The sequence below is a fragment of the Mobula birostris genome, chromosome 12 (assembly GCF_030028105.1).
Source record: "Mobula birostris isolate sMobBir1 chromosome 12, sMobBir1.hap1, whole genome shotgun sequence".
NCBI lineage: Eukaryota > Metazoa > Chordata > Chondrichthyes > Myliobatiformes > Myliobatidae > Mobula > Mobula birostris.
In genome coordinates, this window is record NC_092381.1 from 71141897 (window position 1) to 71166208 (window position 24312).

The following is a 24312-nucleotide window of genomic DNA, read 5'->3' on the forward strand; positions in this document are numbered from 1 at the left end:
GTAAATCGACATGTGATGAATATTCATTTGATGAGAGCCCAGTTCAAAATCTAACTGTTTCTCATCTGTGAAAATTTTAACATTTAGGTTTGGCAAAACAAGAAATTGATTGAGTCATTTAGTTTTTGAAATGAGCTCCCAGACAGCAGTCAGGTCTCAACATAACTAAACAGAGACTTTTCTTCCAGACTGAATTTTATATTTATTCAGAGCCAGAAATAGAGTGAGTGGGAAGATTTTTGGATGGGAACCCCAGAAGAAAGGGTTTCCCGCATATCCTGATGAATTTAACACAAACATTTTAATTTGTTTTAAGAAGTTTCCAACCTTTCATGCAACAAAATCAACATTGTGGTGGGAGGGTGGGGTAGTCAGACATCACAGATATCTTAGGTAATTGGCCATCATGATAAGGGGAGGGCTGTATATTTGTGGATATGGTAACAGTTAACTGCTTTTTAATGGGCATTCTTTTGAACATGGAGGCAAAATTCCTGCTCTTCCTGGCCCACATGTGCTGCAACCTGTTCTTCCACTCTCCCTTCAGGTGAAGGAAAGTAAATGTAATGTGAATGTTGGATTCAGTGACAACAGAGACAAAATGCTGGAGGAACTCAGCAGGTCAAACAGTTTCAGTGGAGGGGAATAAATAGTGGACATTTCAGGCTGAGGCCCTTCATCAGGACGGGAAAGGAAGGGGGAGGGCATCAAGCTAGAATAAAAGGGTAGGAGGAGGTAGAGAAACTCACCTTTAGGACTACACCTCCCCATACCATTTTACTCGGGCTCTGCCTTTTTCCTTTCCAGTCCTGACGAAGGGCCTCAGCCTGAAACTTCAAACGTTCATTTCCCTCCACAGATGCTGCATGACCTTTTGAGTTCCTCCAGCATTTTGTTCAAGATTTCTAGCATCTGCTGAATCTCTTGTGCAAGTTTCAGTAAGCCTTCTAGCAGCAGGTTGTCAACAACTAGAAACAGGGCAGAGACCTTTTCCCTTGATAGACAAAGCTCTTCATTATGTATTTTAAATAATCCAGAAATCCGAGTTAGAAGTATTCCATCATGCAAAATATACATCATTTTTCCCCTGGATTATATCGGTTTCTACTTTATCCTGCATATTCCAACTCTTAAATGAAATACCATTCCACAGATGTCAACCATCTCACAGCTCACTGTACAAACCTTTGCTGCAAACATTAACCTAGATGATAACTAACAGTTAATTGTTTCACATATGTAAAGGTCAAACATTATTCTCTCATCATTTTGCTTTAAAACAGCAGTGAGGATCTATCTTACCATTTACGTGGAAGTCAGACAAAGAACAAGAATTTCACTTGCTGGGTTCATAACGTAACTTTCCTGGGAGTTTCTCTGCAATGCACACCTGAAAGGGATTCCACTATTTTGCAAGTTCTCATCACTCTCAGCCTATATTGATGCAATCTTCGAACCAGCTCTTAAAGAGAGGCAATCTGACAAAGCAGACAATACTCTTTCAGCTGCAGGGGAGTGTCGCAACTGAATGAACGGATGCTGCAACGATTGGAGGAGAATGCGTGAGAAACAGCTCCCACAGAATCAAAGAGACCTGGTCAGGCTACTAAAGAACAGTGCTTGCAGGAGTCATGTTCCTTTCTTTGGGGGCTGCAGACACCCACCAGGACTACAGCCAGGTGCTCGTAGCAGGAGATTGCTATGGATGTTTCTGGCACGATGTTAATGGAGGGTCTAAATACCTGCACTTTAGCGAAGCCTGCAATGCAGGCAAATGTGCATGGACCCTCTGCTTGCTCCTGTAGACTACAAGAAAAGATGAAGTTCCTTCCTTGTTCTCATTTTTTTTTGGCTGAACTTCCTAATGCAGTAATGAGCAGCAAACTGCAGATGTGGCAGATATTATTACCCTGTGACTAGCTTTTGGTGATCATGACCTTGGCTGTCATATGGGAAGCAGTCCAGAACATGTCAGATAATGTATTTGAGATCAGAGGAAATACAGCTCTCTGTGTAGACAGAGAATACATTTGGGGGTTTGGCTCTTTCGATAGGAATGGCTTTGGGAAACAGAGTTCATAAACCTGGTTGTTCTGTGAATGAGAAAACAACAGTAGCAGTGAGATTTGAAAATGTAACTGTAGGCAAATTTTGCATGTTACACTACTGTTGACAATAAAGGTGAAAAAAAGCACTAAGGAAAATAAAGACTACTTTAAAATGATAAACACAAGAGATACTGCAGATGCCTGACATCTAGAGCAACACACACAATGTCCTGGAGGAGCTCAGCACTGATGAAGGGTCTCAGCCCGAAATATCGACTGTTTATTCCCATACTCAGATGCTGCCTGACCTGTTGAGCTCCTCCAGCACATTGACTGCCTTGTTGAAAAATAATACGACAAATTCCCAAATTAGTTGAGCCATCCAGGAATCTGCAAAATCGCTGTACCCTGCATTACACTGACTTTCAACAACTTAATACTATTTTCTTTGAAGTTTTGTGATGTAATTTCCAGCCCCCATCCCTTCTGAAGAGGTCAAGATGTCCCGAGTTCTGCAGCACTATTCAGAGCAGTTTTGTTTAACAGAAAGGAAAATCATTCCATTTATTTGTGCCATTTACCCAGAGTAAACATTCCAAGTGCTTTCCATCATTGTTGCACATTTAGAAAATCATTGTACAGGAGCTACACTTCAGAGAATCATTAACTTTGGCTGTAGATTTGTTGCAAATATTTAAAACAGAGCTGGACAAGTATAGCTGGTTACAAGAGGTAGGTGGAATGTTAGAAAATATACCTCTTGGTTACAACTAACTTCTGGGAAGTGCTTTTCCTCCTTTAGTTCTCAGAGTTATTTGTCAACTTTGCTAATCTCCAACTTTTCTATATACTTAACTTTAGAAATAAAGTGCAGAACAGGCCCTACCAGCTCACCGAACTGCGACACCGAGCAGCCCCTGATTTAAACCTAGCCTAATCACAGGCCAATTTACAATAACCAATTAAACTGCTAACCCTGACACCATTGGACTGTGGGAGGAGACCCACACGTTCCATGGGGCGGACATGCAATCTCTCTACAGAGAACGCCGGGACTGAACTCAGAACTCCGACGCCCCAGGCTGTAATAACATTGCACTAACTGCTATGCTACCAAACATACATATTCACAAAACAGTTCTTTCTTTGCTCCCATAAGATCATATGGTTGCTGGATTGTAGTTGCACTGTGGCTCAAATCAGAAATTTGTAGGACCAGCTGGTCTTTGTCTGTGGGATGTTTCCATATACTCCTGAAATATAAGGAAATAACTTTGAATAGAACCTTCTGGGGTGGGTTAAATTAGGATTACAACCATCAAATCCAGATCAAAAACACTTCTTTTAATCTGTTTTCCCTCTTGCATTTTAAAGACTTTCAAAATATGAAAGTAATACACACAAAACTGCTCAGAATTTAACTCTAATCAGAATGGCTGCACACTATGCCTGTACTGAGAGATGCATTGCTTGGGAGAGTCCATCGTTATCCTAAGGTGAAGAGTACTTCCAATTCTTGAAGCTTCAATTTCATTGACTTTAAAGAGATAAATTTGAAGATCACTTAACTTCTTCTCAGGTGATCCTTCAGAGCCACGAATGATTTGCTTTCTCTGGTCCTTTGGGTTTTGAGGTGACTGATGAGGCCATTTTGGAAGCTGTAGATTTTTCAATAGGGAAGAAGGCATTGGGTTGAAGGGGTGGAAGGACATTTGGGCTTCTATGTGCTCCCTACAGTTTACATGCTACCCTAAAAGCTCCTTTTTCACCTGAGTAGTGAAGAGCGGGGATCCCATGACTCAATTGCATTTTTAAGGTGGCTTTGGTAAACTTTGTAAAATCACTTGTTCTCACATGCGTCAAACAACAAGTCAACAATACCTATGGCCTTTGGAATTTGGCCTCTGAACACTCAAGCATCATCTACACACAACAGCTTAACCACTGAAGTTGGGAAGCTTGTCCTTGAGATTGCAGGGTACCAGAGACAGAACAGTTATTTATTAGGCCTACAGTTTAACTTCACCTCAGTTGAACAATCAGATGCCTGAGATTTTGTTTAGCTTATTCATGAAATGTAAAAAATGCTAGCCACACTGCACTTAGAAATCATTTATACTGCCCTAAGAATGAAGTGGTTGTCTATCTTCTTAACATACATCACCTCTTTTGTGTAAGACATTCTCTACCACACTTTTGTTGCATGGTCACCCTGTTAACAAATACTGTTTTTAAACAGATTGAATAGTCACTACTTCTGTCAGACTTTGATTCTTTGTTTATTCTGTTGTGTTCTTACTAGCCCAATTGTTGAAGAAACATGAGCCTGTCATTGAGTAATAACAAATAATGTGGACTTTTTTATGTTTATACACTTTGTAATTAGTAGTTATAATTTCCTATTCTGGTATATTTTTTCTTGTTATGTTCTCTAAACAAGGATTAACTAAATATTCCTCAATAGCTTTTCATCTAAGAATTGTGGGTTCTTTCAGAACTTTTGATCAAATGCTCTCTATTGTTTAATTTATTTTTGCTGAATTTCATTCTACCAAATATACAACATTGAGGCTATCAATCAAATGAAACTAAGACAGGACTGAATGGATTCAGTGGTTATAGCTATCACACAGTGAAACAGCAGTGGTAAACTGCTTTCTCAGCCACTGCTATAAAAGTTCCACAATGTTGTTGAGCAGAGTATTTCAGAATTTAGACCCAGCAATGGTGCTATATTTCCATGTCTGTATGGTATTTGACTTAGAGAAGAATTCACATGTGGTGATTTTCAAATGCGCCTGCTACCCTTGTCCTTTTTGGTACAAGTTGCAGGTTGGTTCCATGCCACCCAATTACACCCAAGTTACCAAGCAACCTGCTAATTCTGTACGTTTTTGGAACATGGGGGGAAACAGAGCACCTGGAGAAAACCCATGGCGTCAAGAGCAGAATTCACAAATCTCTTTCAGACAGCAGCAGGGATTGAATCAGGGTTGCAGGCGCTGTAGCTAGCATGATGCTAACCACTACGCTACCATGGTGTTCAACCTCAGGCAGAGAAGCTGGGAAAATCAACTTCAGGGCACTTCATTGATGGGATACACAGCAGCAAATATATGTCAGTGGCAAAGGCAATGAATTCGTCAGGTAGTGGAAAGAGGTATCAATTAAGTATACAATGCAATTTCCTAGAAAGCATCAAACTTCTTGAGTGTTATTGCACTCACATACACAAGTGGAGATATTCCATCTTGCTTCTGATTTTTGCCATCAGTTAGTACATAGACTTCGAATATCAAGAGGTGGGTCACTCAAGCACAATAAACACAGCAGTCCAACACATACACAGCACTTTTCTCAACATCATGACAAATAGCTTTCTCATATTCCTTTACTGTGACTGGCTCAATACTGGTGGTACAGAGCAAGTCAGAGAGGGAGTATGCAAGTGGTGAGATAATGGACAGAATGTGCTCCAGTCAAAAATCAGGACGACAATAACACTGCTGTTGACATGTTGGAGGGTGAGATCACATATAGGCTTGGCAACAGAGAGCTTAAATTAGGACATCAAAGGTGCAGTCAACAGAAAAGACAGTTGAACAAACACAGTAAAATGTTTGGAGCATTAGCAGGTTTCTCAGTAAACCTCCAGGTAACATTAAGGAACATTACTCCTCAGTTTCAGAGAATCTGTGCAAGATTTCCCAAAGAGGTTGACATCCATTCTTTCCAATAAGGTGGCTGGCAATTCATTTCCAAGTACATGTAGACCTAATCATAATGCACAGTTTGATAATCACCAGAGCAACTTCCAGTCCAAAGCGAACACTAGCTTCTCGGTATCTAAGGATATTATTGAAAGCTCATAGCAGTTGCACAAGCTCAATCTATTGGCGTGCACACCAAGACTGATGTGAATGTGGATTCCAATGTCCATAGGTTTGTAGAGTGTTAACAGAATTCGAACTATCTGTTCATTAACAACTTACCTGGAGTGCTAAGGTGCTGGCCCAGAGAACAATAGAGGTTCTGTGAAGAACAAAGTTACTGCCCTCTCTCAGGATATCTGCATTCATGATTCCGTCCCTGCAAGAATAGCAGTATCTTTACTCTAGCCTGCAGCCATCCAAACCAGACTGCTGACAAAAGTCTACAGTTCTGGACTTAGAACTGCTTGAAGTTTTCCAACAACGGCACAAGGAAATCAGGTTCTCCTAGAATTCGTAAGGTTTACATTAGTCATAGAGTCAGAGAGCAGAGAAACAGGCCCTTTAGTCCACCCCGTCTATGCTGAATGGTCCTTCTGCCTGGACCCATCTACCTGCACACTGACCCTATCCCTCCAAACACCTCCCATTCATGTACCTATCCAAACCTCTCTTAAATGTTGCAACTGAACCTGCATCTACCACTTCTGCTGGCACATGGCTGCACACTTGCACACCTTCTGAGTGAATAAATTCCCTCTCAGATTTCCCTTAAAGAGTTCGCCTTTCATCCTAAATCTTTAATTTCAAACATTGGAGGGATCGGGGTGCAATAATAAGTCAATTGGCAACTGACCTACACGTTGCATAAGATTACGTTAAGTAGCACTGGTGGCGAGGGGGAATGAACTTTGCTGCTGCTTAACACGTGAACAGCCAAATAAAATTAGCAGTAGGTATAACATGAGATCCAAAACATCATACTTGGTGTCAAATCAAGGATGCATACTAAAAATCATCTGCATACTTCTGATGGGTATTGGTTGTACACTCACTAATATCCCCACCTGTACGATAGACACCAAAGTTCATAAGAAGAAATAGGCCAGTCATTTCCTAATGCCTTCTCTGGCATTCATGGCTGCACTTTTACCTCAGCGCCACACCTTTATTCAAATACCATATATCTTGATTTCCTGAATATCCAAAAAATTAATGATCTTTGTTTCTTCAGCACTCATGAGTGGATAATCCCAAAAGTAACTACCTTTCAGATGAAGAAGTTTCTTCTCAGCTCTGCCCTGAAATCTGATTCTTGGTTTAGACAAACCAGCTACAGAAACATCATCTTTCCGTTTGTCCTATCAAATCCTATTAGATATGTTCGTGTTTAAGTGAGATCACCTCTCATTCTGGAAGTGTATAGGATCAGTCAGCTTAATCATTTTTCATATAATCAACCCCCATCCCAGCAATCAAGCTGATGTATTTTTATTGTGTTCCCTATATGAAATGTATATTCTCCCGGAGAAAGGGAGATGAGTATATAAAATTCCAAGTACAGTCTAACCAGGGTACTCTATAATTACAAGATATCTTTACTCTTCAACACAAATTCCCCTGTTATAAAATCAAATGTACCATTGTTCTCCCTAAATTCTTGCTGTAGCTGCATGTTAATTTTTAGTGACAAGTGTAAATCCAGGTCCACAAATCACCAGTACTTTTCTATCCCCATTTAAAAATATGTACTATGTGTCTTTATTCTTTTTAACCACAATGGATAATGTCACTTTTATTTTACACTGTATTCCATCAGCTTTATGCTCAGCTATTCACAATCCCTGCCTCCTCCGCCCTCCCCACACTGCTACTCTGACTATGATCATCTCTCATTCATAGTTATAACATTTTATACAGCAGTAATGCACATCCCTCCATTGTGAATAAAACTGCTTTTTTCAAAAAATAACTACCTTCCTAATGCTTTCCTTATGGTGAATATATTAGGAGCTGCTGTCTTACTCAGATTTGAATGTCCCAGTCAAGTGTTCTTGCAAAGCAATATCCCACTCAAAATCTGCTTTGCCTTTACTCCAAAATATCAGTCTCAATACATTGTCAATGAGCTGAAACATTAACAATTTCTCTGTCACAAATTCTGCCTGACCTGATGAGTATCTCCAGCATTTTCAGATTTTACTTCAAAGAAAATCTTTTTATCTCTGAGAAATGGGTTGAAAAACAAATTTCAAAATAGGACAGGTAAGCTTCTAGTCTGAAGACAGTGTTGAGGAAACTTTATTCTGCCACTAATTTGTGCTTTATTTGAATTGCAAACACCTAATCTACATGTAACTTCACTTTCCATACAAAAGTATGACCTTACAGAAGATGAAGATCTAATTTATGTTAGAGTCGATAAATCCCAAGGGCCTGACAAGGTGTTCTCTCAAGTTTTCCGGAGGATAGTGCAAAAATTGCAGTGGCCCTGGCAGAAATATTTAAAACTCTCTTAGCAATGGGTAAAATGCTGAAGGACTAGAGTCCATCAATGTTGTTTTGTTGTTCAAGAAAGGGTCTAAAAATAAGCCAGGGAACAATAGACCAGTGAACCTGACATCAGTAATGGGAAAGTTATTGGAAGGTATTCTCAGGGACCGGATATATAAGTATTTGGATGGACAGGGACAGATTAAGGATAGCCAATTTGGCTTTGTGCACGGTAGGTCATGCCTAACCAATCTTATAGAGCTTTTCAAGGCAGTTACCAGGAAATCTGATGAAGGCAAGGCAGTGAATGTTGTCTACATGAACTTTAGCAAGGCCTTTTACAAGGTACCGCATGAGAGGTTGGTCAGGAAGGTTCAGTCATCCGGCATTCAAGATGAGGTAGTAAATTGAATTATGAATTAGGCATTGGCTTTGAAGAAGCCAGACAGTGGCAGTAGATAGATGGTTGCCTCTCTGCCGGAGGCTTGCGTCTAGCTGTGTGCCGCAGGGATCAGTGCTGCATCCGTTGTTGTTCGTCAACTACATCAACGATCTGGATGATAATGTGGTAAATTAGATTAACAAATTTGCGGATGACACCAAGCTTTGGGGTGTAGTGGATAGTGAGGAAGACTATCAAAACTTGCAGTGGGATCTGGACCAGTTGGGAAAATGAGCTGAAAAATGGCAGGTGGAATTTAATGCAGGCAAGTGTGAAGTTTTGCACTTCGGCAGGATAAACCAGGGTAGATCTTACACAATGAATGGTGGCGCAGTGAGGAATGCAGTAGAACAGCTCGATCTGGGAATACAAAGTCATAATTCCTTGAAAGTGGCATCACAAGTAGACAGGACCATAACTTTTGGCACGTTTGCCTTCAAAAATCAAAGTACTGAATACAGGAGTTGGGATGTTATGTTAAAGTTGTATAAGATATGGGTGAGGCCAGATTTGGAGTATGGTGTACAGTTCTACTCACCTACCTATAGGAAAAATATAAATCAGATTGAAAGAGTGCAGAGAAAGCTTATAAGGACACTGCCAGGACTTGAGGACCTGTGCAGTAGGGAAAGATTGAGTAGGTTAGGGCTTCATTCCCTAGAGTGTAGAAGAATGGGGGGAGATTTGATAGAGGTATAAAAAATTATGCGGACTATGGATAGGGTAAACACAAGCAAGCTTTTTCCACTGAGGTTGGGTGAGAGTACAACTAGAGGTCATGGGTTAAGGCTGAAAGGTGAAATGTTTAAGGGGAACTTCTTCACTCAGAGGGTAGTGAGAGTGTAGAGCGAGCTGCTAGCAAAACTGGTGTATTCAGGTTTAATTTCAACACTTAAGAGAAATTTGGATAGGTATCGTCATCATCGTGGCTATCCCTCGAGGTCGAGGATGATGGTCTTCATTCTGAAGAAGTGGCCCACAGAGCGAAGACGCCTGTACGTGTATTTGTTTAACGTGTACTTGATGTTGCACTCCAAGAAGCACACAATACTTCACAAATCAACCAACTGATTTCAATGGCATGGATAGGTATATGGATGGGAGGGATATGAAAGGCTATGGTCTGGGTACAGGTCAATGAGACTAAGCAGATTAATAGTTCAGCACAGTCTTGATGGGCCAAAGGCCTGTTTCTGTGTTGTTGTGTTCTCTCTCTGACTCTATTTATCCTAGTTCAGAACATGGAATAGGGGTGAGGTGTGATGGATATTTCTCCTGCGTGTTATCTCCCAAATTCAATGGGATCATTCAGGTAATGTCACACACCACTGAGAAAACTGACAACTGTTCCTTGCACGCCTGTTACATGCAAACAATTTTTTTTTAAAAAAGGGGACCAAATGTTTTCCTGTCCCTTTTGCTACTGGGTGCTTTGTAGAAGATAAGCACTAAGAAGAGACATTAAAGAGAGAACTCTGCTCAGGCACTTCAATTGGTCTTAAGAGACCTAACCCCTTGGACTTAACAATCCATCAAAAAGAAAAAGTTTTTCTTGCTTTTCAGTGTTGCTTCATGTTCATGATCTTTTGTGACCATTTTGAAAGGGCCAAAGCAGCCCTTCTCTAATCACCCAGAGTGCCCGATCTGTACCTCCGGGGCATCCAGCATCATGGTCAAGGCGACACCCTCTTAAATGCAATTATACTTATTTAGCCGGTTGAATGAGGAAACATATCCTACATTGGAAAGCAAGGTTGCATTGGCATCAGTAAAATCAAAAATTGGAATTTTAAGTTCACCTTTATTCATGACTGTGGGACTCTGTCATATGCATTTATGCACCCCATGGAAATTTAAGCTAAGTGCACTTAATGCTACAATGTAAGTAAGTCTTTAACTTTTATCTGTCTATTGCTTTATCTGACTGTAAGTGGTAATTAGATTGTGCACGGTACAGTAATCATTAAGCCGGCTGGTGCTATAGTGGCATCTGCATCAGACTTTAAGGTGAAAGGTCCCCAGTTTGAACCTGGCTGGGTCCTTGCACTTTTTCTATCCATGCTGGGTTGAGCCTCAAAAAAAAAATCAGACAAATGCTAAAAATGGCAAAAGGTTGAAGCCCATGTGCCATAAGGTGTGGCCAGGAACAACAGTAATTACACCACATCTGAATTGTACTTTAATGGCTTTATAATGCTTGAAATTATGAATTTTATGAATTCATTATGAATAAGAATAGTGCTAGAAGTATTAAGGGTAGATTTGCATTTCCCCCTGTTGTAGTATCATAGACAACTGCAGTGATCCTTAAGCTAGGCTCTGCTTGTAAAGAAATCCCAAATATTATGATCCAGACCATTAACCAGCTTGGGTGCCTTCCTCACCCTTGACAGAGTTTGGGTACATTGTGGCAAATAGCTCCCCAAGATTGTTGTCTAAGAGAGGAATGGGATGGAGTACTCTGTGACTGTTACAACTGCACCTGTCTTCAATCACATCCAGGACATTGATTTTACAGGCATTTCATCTCCCAGTCTGGAGATCTACTCTCTCCACCATCACACTGGGGCTGTCAAGTTTACGAAGAAGCAGCAACTGGAAACTTGCCACAGCTATTTTTTTGGTAGATGACAAGATTAAAATAGGCACAGAAACAAGAAATCATATTGACTTGGATATAGGCAGCTTCTGCAGTTGGGAGTGACTTACTTCTACTCCTGTTTTGGGGGTTTCTGAGCTGACTGGCAAAGCCAATGTGGAAAATGCAGACTCTTCCACAGATGGGGCATGTGGTAGCTGATGGAGAGAGCCAGTGATAGTTTGTTAGATGGTCCACTCCTTCCACCCTCCATGCGGGACCTCTGAGTGCTCCCAATGCATTATGTCAAGGTCCTCAATACCATCCCAAATCCTGCATCTCTAACTTGAGCTCCAGTCATGGTCTAGGTATTGTCAGGAATCAAGGAGGGTATTGCACTTCTCCAAAGAGTCTTTGAGCACACCCTTGAATATTTTCCACTGATTCATCTAGTAATTTCCTCTAATCACACACTCAGAAGTCTGGTGTATTGCGCCCAATAGAATTGATTGAGTGTAACTGTAATTGGTTTACATATCCTTCTAGTGAATTTGGAAGATTTTACCGTAAGACCACAAGACCGTAAAATATAAGAGCATGCTGTGCTGAGCCTCAAAAAAAAAGACAAATGCTAAGGCATTGGGCAATAAATGGAAATAGATGCACAACGTATTGGCAATGAATCTATTGGTCCTCTGATCACCTCTGCCCTCCGTCCTAGCTGCTGGAAGAAGATACTTAAATCCAAAAATCCAATTGATGGGATGAAAAAAAAAACACACACCACCTACAGCCAGCCTTCGTGGTTAAGCTCAACCTCCTCAGGCCCTCCATTCTGAGAAGAGGCCTTTTGGAACTCCAAAATCAACAGGAAAATTTGCTTATTGGAACAGAATTTTGTTATTGCAGTTTATTATATTAGAGCTGAATGGATTCAATTTCTAACATGATAAAATTCATGAATATGACTTGTATCAGTACAGTTTGGAACAGTATATTCTGCTGCAAGTTTTGGGTATAGTTTTCACGTATCTGCAGGGAGAGTACTGCTACGGTTTGTAATGCTTGTGAAATTGCTTAAAATAGGCTGAATCAAAGATCTAAGTAGCCAGTGAATTTTTATTTTACAGTTAAAATAAGTTCACATTGCATCTGTTTTCCTGATTAGTGTTTCATTATTTAAACAAAGGCATTATCTGTACATTTCTGCTCTCAATTACTTTGGATAATTGACATTTCTACTTTAACCACAAGCCAGTTAAGCACAGACAACGAAACCAAATGAGCTGATTCAACCAAAATTATTGTAGAAAGACAAAATAAAGTATTGTACAAAAACTTGTGAAGCAGAGTAAATACATTAGCTTTGCACTAATTAAATTGTATTTTGAAAAAGATCTTTGGGTTTCAGAAAACTTAATTTTGTTTGAATTGTGCATGTGGGAGGTAGAAAAACATTAAGAGACAATTTTGATTTAAGGCTGTGATTCAGTTGGGTGTATGGAGCTAATTATGTGACATTAATTTGGTACCTTATCATGTGGTTCTAAGTAACGGATTTCCATATAGGGCAGGTTGAGGCTTTCATGACAACTTTCAAAGTCAACATGAGATCTCTGTCATTCATTATGTATTGTTTTCTACTGCAGTACTTGAATCAACATTGTGCTGTATAATTTACCACAGTCCTGTCAGAGGTTAAATTTTGCTAATGTAAGATTTTACAGGGGAGATTATCACTTCCCAGAAACACCAGGAAAGAGCTTTTATCTCAATTCTTCATCTCTCTACACAACCTTGGATTCTAACTGTGAATCTGGTTTTGTTAGAAGTGAGTTTGCAGTGCCACAGGCATGGACAGGCTTAACAACAGAAGGAGATAGGAAGGTCCACAGGTCCACTCCTTCTCTTCCTCCTCAAAAGGCTAAATGCGAGACCTGTCACTTATGTCACACTGCTCTTTTGTCACATGCCATCTCTGCTTCTGATATTCAACTTATGCGCTGCTTTGTCAACAGGTAATTTTACAGTTCAATGTGTCTCAGCTCTACCATGATTCATCTTTAGCTCATCCTACAGCCAAATTTTTCAGTTGTCCTTAAAGAAGGATGCTTATTGGTGTTCAATCCCAACAGTGTGATCCCTACTTTTTGTCTGAGTTTGTGCATAGTAACTTGCAAGCAATCTGGGCAATGCAAACACCACAATAAACAAACATGCATTGTTTGAAGTAATTATTGAACCTTTGAAAGCATCAGTGTACAACTCCAGCCACTGATGAAACTTGTTAAAGTGCTTCGGATGAATTGTTTGACAAGACAAAAAAGTACCATAAGAATGTAACAACCTCCAAATTATGCTGGCAGAGCTGAACAAACAGGAGAGAGGATTAGTGTGCCTGGGCACCACCATTATCTCAACTTTTCTCCACTTTTTTTTCCCCTCCAAACAACCTCAAGTCCTGTTCCTTCTCCTTACCTCCCTATATTATTTAAATTATTGCTCTGACTCCAACTCTGGTTCAATTTTTGCATCCGACCTCAACCTTTGGACTTTAATACCCTTGTTGGGTGTTAATTAGTCACTGATCTCTCTTCAATTTTTGCACTCTTTTCAAAATGTTGATTCTTTTCATGATGGCAAATTGGTGCAGCAGGTACTGGTGCTGCTCTACTAGTGACCCAGAATTAATCCTGATTTCCTATACTGTCTGTATTAAAGCTTGCATCTTCTTCTGGTGACTGTGTGAATTTTCCCTAGGACTTATTGCTGTTTATTACACGTGTCTTGTGCAAACTGGATGCCACATTTTTAAAACTGCAACACTGGAATTTAATTTTTGTTGTGGAAGGTTGTGAAAGTTCTATTTAAATGCAAACACTATTACTTTATTGGAGGAACAGCTGATAGTTTGAAGTCCGTAGGTAAAAGGCAACGGGAAGGCATGTGTTAAAGAATGTACAGAGAGAAAAAATAATCACCATCAATCTTACCATTCGAACATCCCTAACAATATTTGACACACATCTCCAAACTTCAGCTGCCTGATCACAACTTTGATCTCCATTGCCACTGCCAACAACACCTGATCCTGGAGGGTGCCTTCATCGATGTCTCAAGTCCTAATTTCCTGAGACCCACCTCCACTTTCTGATGCAAGTCCAAACCTCCCAGTCATTAACAGGTTTCTCTCTCAATTGCCACTTCCCCAATAAGCAACTCCCAAGATAACCAGCTCCCACAGGTACATCTTTACAAGGGACAAGGAGTGAATGGAATACTTTCCGTGTACCTGGATGTTCAGAACTCCAACAACACTCAAGTAGGTTGATGTCATCTAGATTAAAACACCCACTTGATTGGTACAGCAACCACCACCTTAAATAACTATACTCCAAGATTGGCACAGGATCTATCAAACTCACACTGCATTGTTGCACTAGCTGAACCTAACTTCTATGAACTAGGAGGTCAGATGAAGACCAACATCAATTCCAAGTTCTCTCCAAGTCACACATCATCCTGACTTGGAAACGTGTCAACATCATTTCACTATCATTGGAACAAAATCTTGGAACTCTCCACCTAATTACACTGTTGGAGTATCTTCACTCCACTATCTGCTGTTGTTCAGGCAAGCAGTTCGCAGCATCCTCTATAGGGCAACAATAATATGCAGTTGCAGTAAATTCCGTCTGGGTAGCCTCCAACCTGATGGCATGAACATTGACTTCTTAAACTTCTGCTAATGCCCCACCTCCCCCTCGTACCCCATCCGTTATTTATTTATATACACACATTCTTTTTCTCTTTCTCCTTTTTCTCCCTCTGTCCCTCTCACTATACCGCTTGCCCATCCTCTGGGTTTCCCCCCTCCCCCTTTTCTTTCTCCCTGGGCCTCCTGTCGCATGATCCTCTCATATCCCTTTTGCCAATCAACTGTCCAGCTCTTGGCTCCATCCCTCCCCCTCCTGTCTTCTCCTATCATTTCAGATCTCCCCTCCCCCTCTCAAATCTCTTACTAGCTCTTCTTTCAGTTAGTCCTGAAGAAGGGTCTCGGCCCGAAACGTTGACTGTACCTCCTCCTACAGATGCTGCCTGGCCTGCTACGTTCACCAGCAACTTTTATGTGTGTTGCTTGAAATTCCAGCATTTGCAGATTTCCTTGTATGTGCAGTAAATGCTAGTTTTGCCAGTAAATCCCCATTACTGAATAAATTACAAATTTAAAAACTATAGAATGTGATCAAGATTTTCTCTGACTTGGATCTATTTTGGCACGTGGCATATGATTTGCTTCATTGATTTTGCTTTATTATGATTGGATTACCAGTTTCATTGGTTTATCTGCCTGTTTGTGCCTGTTTTATTATCTAATTCAGTCTACTGGGCTGATACCCTACTACTATATCTACAATCAACTATAGTTTACATAATATAATGTATATTAATTTATTATATTATAAAATATTATATATAATAAATAATTAAAATAAACACCAATATCATGAATTTTCTAATTTTCAATTTAATGACATAGAACCATCAAATTCCAACAGTAGCAGATGCCAGGTTTGAACTTGGATCACAAACTCATGGTTCATGAACTTGGGATATTATCATAAGGAATAAAATAAAAGATGGTTCCTAACAATATTTAATTTAAATCCTGAGAGTAGATTGGAGTTTATTCATTTGAAGAATAGAGGCAAAATTAAGACTGATGCTAAGAAACTCCCCATACAGAACATACAATATATGGGAAGTAGCTTTCTGACGATAGATGGTACTTGCAGAATGAGTAAAGAAAATACCATTTCAAGAATTAATGATCAAGTGCCAAAGTTGATTTTATTTATCATAAAGTCCTTGAGATGCTGTACAGTGATTAATTAAAGCAAAAACTGCTGCACCATTTAGAATCAGCAGATATTTAAAACAGGTAAAGAATTTTTAAGAGCATGAAGATCAGATTAGATTCAGGCAGCTCTGCCAAAAATATGACATAATTGTTATGGGATGGGATTCCACGTTAGAAATGCTTAATATGCAATACTTTCTTACTTTTCCTTTGAACTAACTTGTCCCCACTCCCGCCTCCCATCAACTTTTTCTTGCTATCTTGTCGGTCTGACTCTAATTTACTCTCTTCCTTTCTGTCGTTCCTCCTTCCCTTCTGTGTTTTTATTTGTCATGCTTCAGTGAGACAGCATGTCCATCCTTTATTCTCCAAAACCCTGGGTGCTCTGATAATCTCATCATTACCAATTTGCACTTTCAGCAGGGCAAAAAAATGTTTTAAATGAATAAGGGTGGAAAAAAAACAATCAAACCAACAGGAGTCAGTAGACTGAGATATCTGCTTCTGTGTTGTATTACCCTTAAGATTCAATAACAGCATGTCACAAGTTGCTACAAGTGAGGAAATCTGGACAAACACAAAAGAAATTGGAAGGACAGGGACTTTTACCTATCACTTTGCCCTGTATTCAAACAAGAGACTACATATTAAAGGGTAGTTTAATAACAACTGCAGCTGCCAACTTCGTTAAAATTGCTTCCTACAACAATGAATTGATTCCCCTTCCCCATAATCAAAGACATGCATTTTCCATTATGTTGGACTGCTGCCCTCTTCTTGCTGTGATGGCTTATTTCTATGCCTGAAACTCTGCATTTACAGGGTTTCAAAAGATTAAATCCATGCAGTGCATGTCCTCCAGAAAGCGACTGGTGATTGCCCAAATTAATTTCATGTTTCATACTTAACAGGCAAAAATGAATCAGAAATGGATGTTGTGTAGTTTAGAACGGCATCTAATAGCCTCAAAGGGTGTGTTTACTGTGTGTTGGCTGTTTATTATATTATACACATAAATACTTAATAAAAATATCTTAGACTGGCAAGAGGGATTGAAAACATGTGTTATGTAAAAGAATTTGCATAGGTCTGTGTTGTGAAGGTATTTCATGCAAGTGAAATACCTTTGCAATACAGACCTATGCAACTTCCTTTATATAGATTAAATGCACATGGGTTTGGTGAGTGCCTGCACCATCTAACACAGTACTGCACCTGCAAAGTGTCAGGCAAAATCTATTTTCTTCCCTTTACTAAATGATTTTAGCCGTAGAGATGGATGCGCTATAACCAAAGGAAGTTTGATCTATAGGTTACTATCTGCTATCTCCAGCTTTACAGTATGCATGTGAGAAAAGACCAGAACAGACTTTCATTTTGGGTACAGGTTGTTCTGACTGAGCTTGTGCAAGAAAAGATTGTATTTGGGACAAAATGCTGGGTTGGTGGTGTAATGGAGCAAGAAGGTTGACTGTCTTAGGCTTAGGAGAGAAGAACAGAGAAAAGGAAAAAGGGGAGAAGCTGAGCAAAGAGTTCTAGCACAGTGGTGTTCAGTTTCGCAGTACCAAAGACACAGCAAACCTGTATCTGTGTGGAGTCTGCACTTTCCCTGTGACTGTATCCGTTTCCTCCCACATCCAAACACATACAAGCTCTAGATTAATTGGCTGCTCTGTTGACCCCTGTGTGTGTAGGTGAGTGGTAGAATCTGTATGTAGTCATCGTTGAGAACCTGGGGAACAGAAAATGGGATTAATGCCTGATTAGTATCATTCAGTGTTTGATCATCAGCATTGACTTGGTGATCTAAAAAGCCTATTTCTACACAGTGTTTCTCTTATGATTCTATCTGTGTGTAAAGTGAAGAACAAAGATGGAAGGGGATAAAAAGTAGTGGAGAGGATGTGATGGAGAAAAGAAAAAAGAAAAAAAAATGAAGACTGCTGAGCGGGGCAGAACAGAGGAGAAAGCACATCAGCAGAGAATACAAGCGACCAGCAAGGAGCAGAAAAGTGGAGATGAGACAAAGCCGGACAAGTGAACAGAAGGAAGAGGGGTCTAGGAACGAGAAGAAAGAATCAGTGGATAATAGGGAAAGGGGAAAGGAGAGGAGAGAGGGAGAGGAGAATAGAGGAAAGGAAAACAAAGACAAATGAGGAGAAAGGCCTGATGAGAATAGAGAGCAGAGGAGAGAAAAATTAATGGGGGGGGAGAGAGAAGGAATAGGAGAAAATGGAGAACAGGATATAGGAGAGTGCAGGAGAAATGAAAACAAAAGAGAAGGATGAAATGTAGATAGAGAAATAAAAAAGGATAAGTCAGTAGCGAAAAATAGAGTGGGACCATGGAGGAAAATAAAGAAGAATAAAGTGAGGAAGATTTGGTAAAAGGATGCTTCTATTTAATATATACTGATTGATGCTTCTTGGTTTCCATATAGCTTTCCTGACAAACATAAAATCACAATTTCTCTCTGAAATAAATCTTCCATCTCCAAGTTTTATGAATTAGCCTGATGTGGTCATTTTGCTAGGTACTCCGAATATTATGCTTTTTTCACATTATAATCACATGTAGAATTAAATAGATCTTTCACTGCACTTCATTAAGATGTGTATTTACAACAATAATCCTGTAAGCATGTTGCTCTTTCACTTAACAGTGCCTAAATATTTAATTTTGAACATCAATTTACATTATTGAAAGAAATCCCTCACACTGCAATCTAGGGCTTAAAATGGAAATTGGACTAACCAGTTCCTGACAGAAGTGTTCTTCAGTTACATGTGGATCTCAACAGACCATTGACTTGATAAACTTATTTATCTTCAACAATTTCAGTTTACAATTTGTGGTTTTAAGCAATTTCCAACAAATTGACCATGGCTACTGTGGTCATACATTTTTCTTGGTATTTGGGTATTACTGGGGACTGAATAGTTTTTCAGATAGGTATCAAAACATTTTCATGTGGTCCCTTATGCTTAATGTTGTGGATCTTCACGGAGCTACTACTTAGAATGATTAGGGCATTGTACTTTATTTGCAAACTGAAACTCCTTTAAACTAGCTTGCACTTTGGTATCAGTAGATAGTACATGAATCACATCCCCATGCAAGTCCTCTGAGATACACTAGAGACCATGTTGCACTATGACATTTCATTCCCAATGGGAGCAATAATTTGTGAAATCACATTGAGGATCCTATTATTTGTTGAAGAAGTCACTGCTGAATAATCTCTCACTACAGGCATTTGGTGCCCATTATTCATCCCAGGGTTTGTGATGCAGTACCTCTGCAGTGCAAATTTTATTCCCTTTAAGCATTTAGAGCAAAATAACTGTCAAGAATATGTTCTTAGATATTTCTTCCAAACATAAAACAAAGATGCACTTGGCATGTTCAAACAGCTGTTCTTGTCCCTTAAGTGGTTTCCCTTTCATGGCAAAAGGAACTGATCCTTGCCGGCAGTGCAACGACACGTCTGACTGTCCAGCTGGGACCTACCTTCATTTGTGGGCAAAGATTTTGGATCGTTTTTCAGCAAAGTGACCACGTAGGGGATCAGAGTCAAGTCTAAACCTGATCTCAACCAACCAATTGCACACTTGCACTTGCATTACAGATACCTCGGGAACTTTTACAGCAAAACAAATGCCTCCCCAGTTGAGCTCAGCTTCCTCAGCGGCACTTCAAAGATCAAACCTCAAGTGCTGCTTGTCTCAATATAATTCTCACCCATTGAGTCACAAAGCCATAAGTTACATTCACAATCATCAGACTTTATAGGAAAACTGTAGACGCTACTGACTGGAAACCAAACTTAATGTGTTTCAAATGAAGTACAACAGGGGGAAGGCAGTTCTCCAGGTATTAACTAGTGTATCACTGCAGTGCAAGAAACATAATGACAAAATAATAACAGTACTAAATCTAATAAATTGTGCAAAAATTTTTACACAAAGACAATTATAGTCATCTAATTTCTTTAAATTTAACTCAAAATTAAAACATACCAAAAGTTACATTTAGATCCTAATATATTCAACATTGGTTTCTCGCCCAAGGTAAAAAAAAAACAAGATTAATATAGTACTCTTCAAATAAACAAAAAACTCACTTTGGGGAGTGGGGTTCGTTGGAACAATTCCCCTCCCACACCAGCAATGAACCAATAAAATTGTGCTCCAAAGATTAAAATCAATGAAGATTAAAAGTTTTGCTCACCGGAGGAGGACAGGATCAAACCCACTACAATCTTTCCCAGGACAAATGGCTGGTTCATATTCTATCCATAGATGTGAAGAATGGACAATTGATTCAGGTACCATAAGGCTGGCATCAGCCATAAACTAGCATTCTAACAGATTCCAAGGTCTCAGTGGAGGGCAGAGAAATATCAAAGGGTGAAACTAACCTGATTTAGTTTGCACCCCTAAGCTCAAAGCTCATTATATAATAGGCAACAGATTTCAAACAATTAATCTCAATTACAGAATTAAACAGGCCAAACTGTTCTCACAACTGTCTGATACAAACCACCTTTTATATAGAAGAAATAAATGTATTTAAAGGCTGTACTTTTTTAGACACGTGATCAAAATCATTGACAATGACTAAATATTTGGGCTTGCATGTGGTTCCCAGCATGCTATAATCTGTACATCAGTTATATAATATCTGGGACAATATTTAAAAATGAAGAAATCGAAGTATCAAAGAGAAGTCTTCATGATATTTTTCCTAGAGGTAGAAACAGAAAGCTCACTAACTCTGAAAATATCTTTTGCAAGCTACAACAATTTCAAATACCTACTGTGTATACTCTGATAAAATCAAGTTGTGCTTCCAAAATAGATCTTTGGTTAAAAAACAAGTATTTTCATGATGAATCAATACAAGAAGTGTGCTTGCATAGACTACCATCAATCTCAGTCACTCTGCACTAGTAAAACATACTGTGACCTCTTTGGAGAGTTACATGCAGCTTTAAACAATATTGCATAGGTTAAAATGTATTAAGTATAGGACCAGCTTTCAAAGCACCAGTTTTTCTAACATGCAATGCCTGTTACCTGTGGTTGAATATTGTCCCTAATTACTCTCTTCATCCATTTCAGACGTTACACATGCTTTCAAGTGATGACTAATAGGGTTAAAACCCACAATATTACCATTACATGAGTCTGTCAAAGTAAGGTGCATTACCAGGAATTATTCTAAATTTTTTTAAATTTAATTGTCCCCTCCTGTCCAGCAGCTGTTAAATCCAGAATACATTCTTTCATGACATAAACAACTCAATCAAAATCCTAAATCCAAGAGCACAATCTCAGACAACTTCCGTTTGATTAGGACACAAGAAACTTTTAATAAATATGTACATCTACTCATCATACTCTGGCACAATTCTGCCTTTACCATGGTTACAATTTAAGCACTACTCATGCTGTTATATTCATCTCACTTTATAAATATGCCCAAAAATCTTTTATGCTCATCTCCCCGAGTCTCACAGATACAAGAGTTCTAAATATTTTAAACCAAGAATTTACAAATCCACACAGGTAGTTTTTTTTTAAGAATTTCAGACACGTTTAAGATAGGTTTGCACCTGAACAGATTACTTTATAAGGTACATTTTCCTCAAGGAAAAACACTTCATTCACTGACAAACGTTTTTAAATTAACTTTGTGCACTTTTCTCATACTGCGAAAGCATAAATGTAATAGACAAATATTAGTGAATTGACAGATACTGAAGTAAAATAGCAACGGATTTTCAAAAAAAAAGCATTCTCTGTATAGAATAATAATATCAACTTTTAAATATCTTGGTAGATTTAATTTTCTTTGACAATTGAAAATTCAAGTTATATAGATGTATAAGAAGTACCTGAATGAGAACATCGCATGAAAGAAGATGTTGAGTGCATCGCAGGATCCCAGAGTGTTGCGAGTTTTTGCTGGCCCCTGGCCCCAAGCAGTGAAGTGCGGCGGGTGGGACGGGAGCCGCGCCACTGATTGACAGCCGGGTTAGTCACACAGGAGACAAAGCCGCGGGCGCTCCACCAATCAACAGCAAGCGTTCTCGCCGACCAGTCTCGAGGAGGTTTCCTTCCCGGTCCTGGGAAAAGACAAGGAACAAACAAGCGGCAAGATCATTTCCAAATCCATCCGTGAAAGATTGGGGTTCGCTTCTGAATGATCCCGAGAGCATGAGCAAATGCTACAGAGGGTGCAAGGACCATGAACGGTCGGAGTGAGCTCTGTTTAGTTCAACCCATCTCTGATGCGTATTCGGCGAACTACAGTCCCTGAAATTAATTTTCAAAGATTTGCAGGCACTAAAAAGAAATGCGACCTCGTTAATGGAAAATGTTCTACCAAACATTATCTGCACAACTATTCCCTATGGTTAGTAAGCACAATGGAATTTGCACATTGCGATTTGTAATACTGGTCAGGCAGGGCAACAAGAAATAATATGCATTTGCATTTACGAACTTAATTCTGTCTCAGTATTTAATATTCATAATAAAGATTATTCCATTTCGTAATTATTTAAAATAATTTGTTCAGTAGGATAAATGTGGAAGTGCAAAGATACCTCACGGAAAAAATACAAGACAATTGGGGTTAGGGTTAGAACTTTCTCTTACCACAGTTCTATATGAAACATTCCAACTAGCTGCTCTGTGCTGAATCCTTCCGTCACAGCACTGCTACAATCAGATCTTGCCTCACAGAAGTTCTAAATTACAGCTTTTCCTCGCAGCATTTCTTTGTAATAATTCTCCACAGAAGTTCTGCAAATTTCTTCACTCTTTCAAAAATTCAGGATGATTATTCCTGCGTAGTAAAACATTTCTCTTCACAGTCGTTAGAGATAAATATTTTATTTACAACTGTTTTGCATAATAATTTGTTGATTCGTTTGAAGCCTTGCCTCTTAGTTCTGTAAGTCATCGTTATAATCCCAAGTAAAACTTCTCTCATCCAACATCTCTGATAATCCTCACAAGGTTTTTGCAATAATTTATTTTTGCAATGTACAATTCTGAGGAATTGAAACGTTAACAGACATTTCTCATTATACCTTGATTGAATAGCTCAGCTGTTCCTATTTTTATTTCAGCTCTTCAGCATCTGCAGTGTTTTAACTTCTGTTGGTAATTCACCAAAATTGGTCTGGTAAGAACTTGAGGGACTAATTTAAAGTTAAGAGAGTGGAGATAGCAACTACTGTGGCATTGATAACAAACTCGAGAACTCATGGGTTTGAAATCTGCTTTCCACTGCCCCAATCAAACAACAACAGTTAGACCCACCGGCAGGCTCGGTTGGATAAACGAGATGGTGCACATGGTAAGATGGCAAGGGGTAAAAGGGAAAAAAATCAGCTAATGTTCTCAGCCTGGGAATTCAACATATGATTTTGTATCTTATAAACGGTTAAAAGATCATATATGAAGAAAGGCTGCTTGGTGGAGAGTACATCTAGCCTCTATGTGTCCATGAGTAAGCCTTGTCAGAGGAATGGGCAAGATTGAAGGGGAAAGTGGAAGAGCACTCAGGAATGCTGTTGATGTGTAGAGAAAAAAAGGAAATGGCAAATGTCAGAAATTCCATTATGGAAATCTGTTGGGCCAATAAATGTAAACCCCCTGTTTGCTGGTGGTTGTGTGCACTAAATTTTCTCGTCATTCTTAACAATTTCAGCAGATTGTAGATAGCGAATAGAAAATCTTGAAAATGTATCCTTGATTTCCTCAGACAATCAGGTGAACATCTGCATCGGTTGCCTCCTTAATGTGCAAATCAAATACAGTGAAGTGAAATCTATCCATTTCAAGTCTATATCTCCTGACTCAATCTTCTCAACTGCTATCAAATGTATTAATTTTCTTGCAAGCTATATGCAACTATTTTGTGCTCAGTGTGCACACATCAAAAATTAATAGGCTCCATGGTGCATGGATCTTGCTAATATTTCTAATCTCACTCCATAATCAAGCAATGTATGTCCGCCAATTAAACTGGGCATATTAGTGGATCCTCACTTCATGTTATTCGTAGGACTAAACAACAATGCCAATAGCCAAAAGATTATTGAAGCCAAGTAACTTCAAATGTCAGTCAAAGCTAGGCAATATTTGACCATGGAATGCTGTGCT

General features: G+C 39.2%; 1 protein-coding gene across 1 annotated transcript in view; it reads right to left on the bottom strand.

The window, feature by feature from the left end:
- Nucleotides 1–22943, bottom strand: part of glis1a (GLIS family zinc finger 1a) — a 379333-nt gene extending 356390 nt beyond the window's left edge. Inside the window, exons 1-2 of the mRNA XM_072274051.1 lie at nucleotides 22798–22943; nucleotides 22032–22262 (exon numbers count right to left, since the gene is read on the bottom strand). Coding sequence (XP_072130152.1) covers nucleotides 22032–22071 — 40 coding nt within the window. The 5' untranslated portion in view covers nucleotides 22072–22262; nucleotides 22798–22943. The remainder of the gene's footprint in view (nucleotides 1–22031; nucleotides 22263–22797) is intronic.
- Between the last annotated feature and the right edge of the window lie 1369 nt (nucleotides 22944–24312).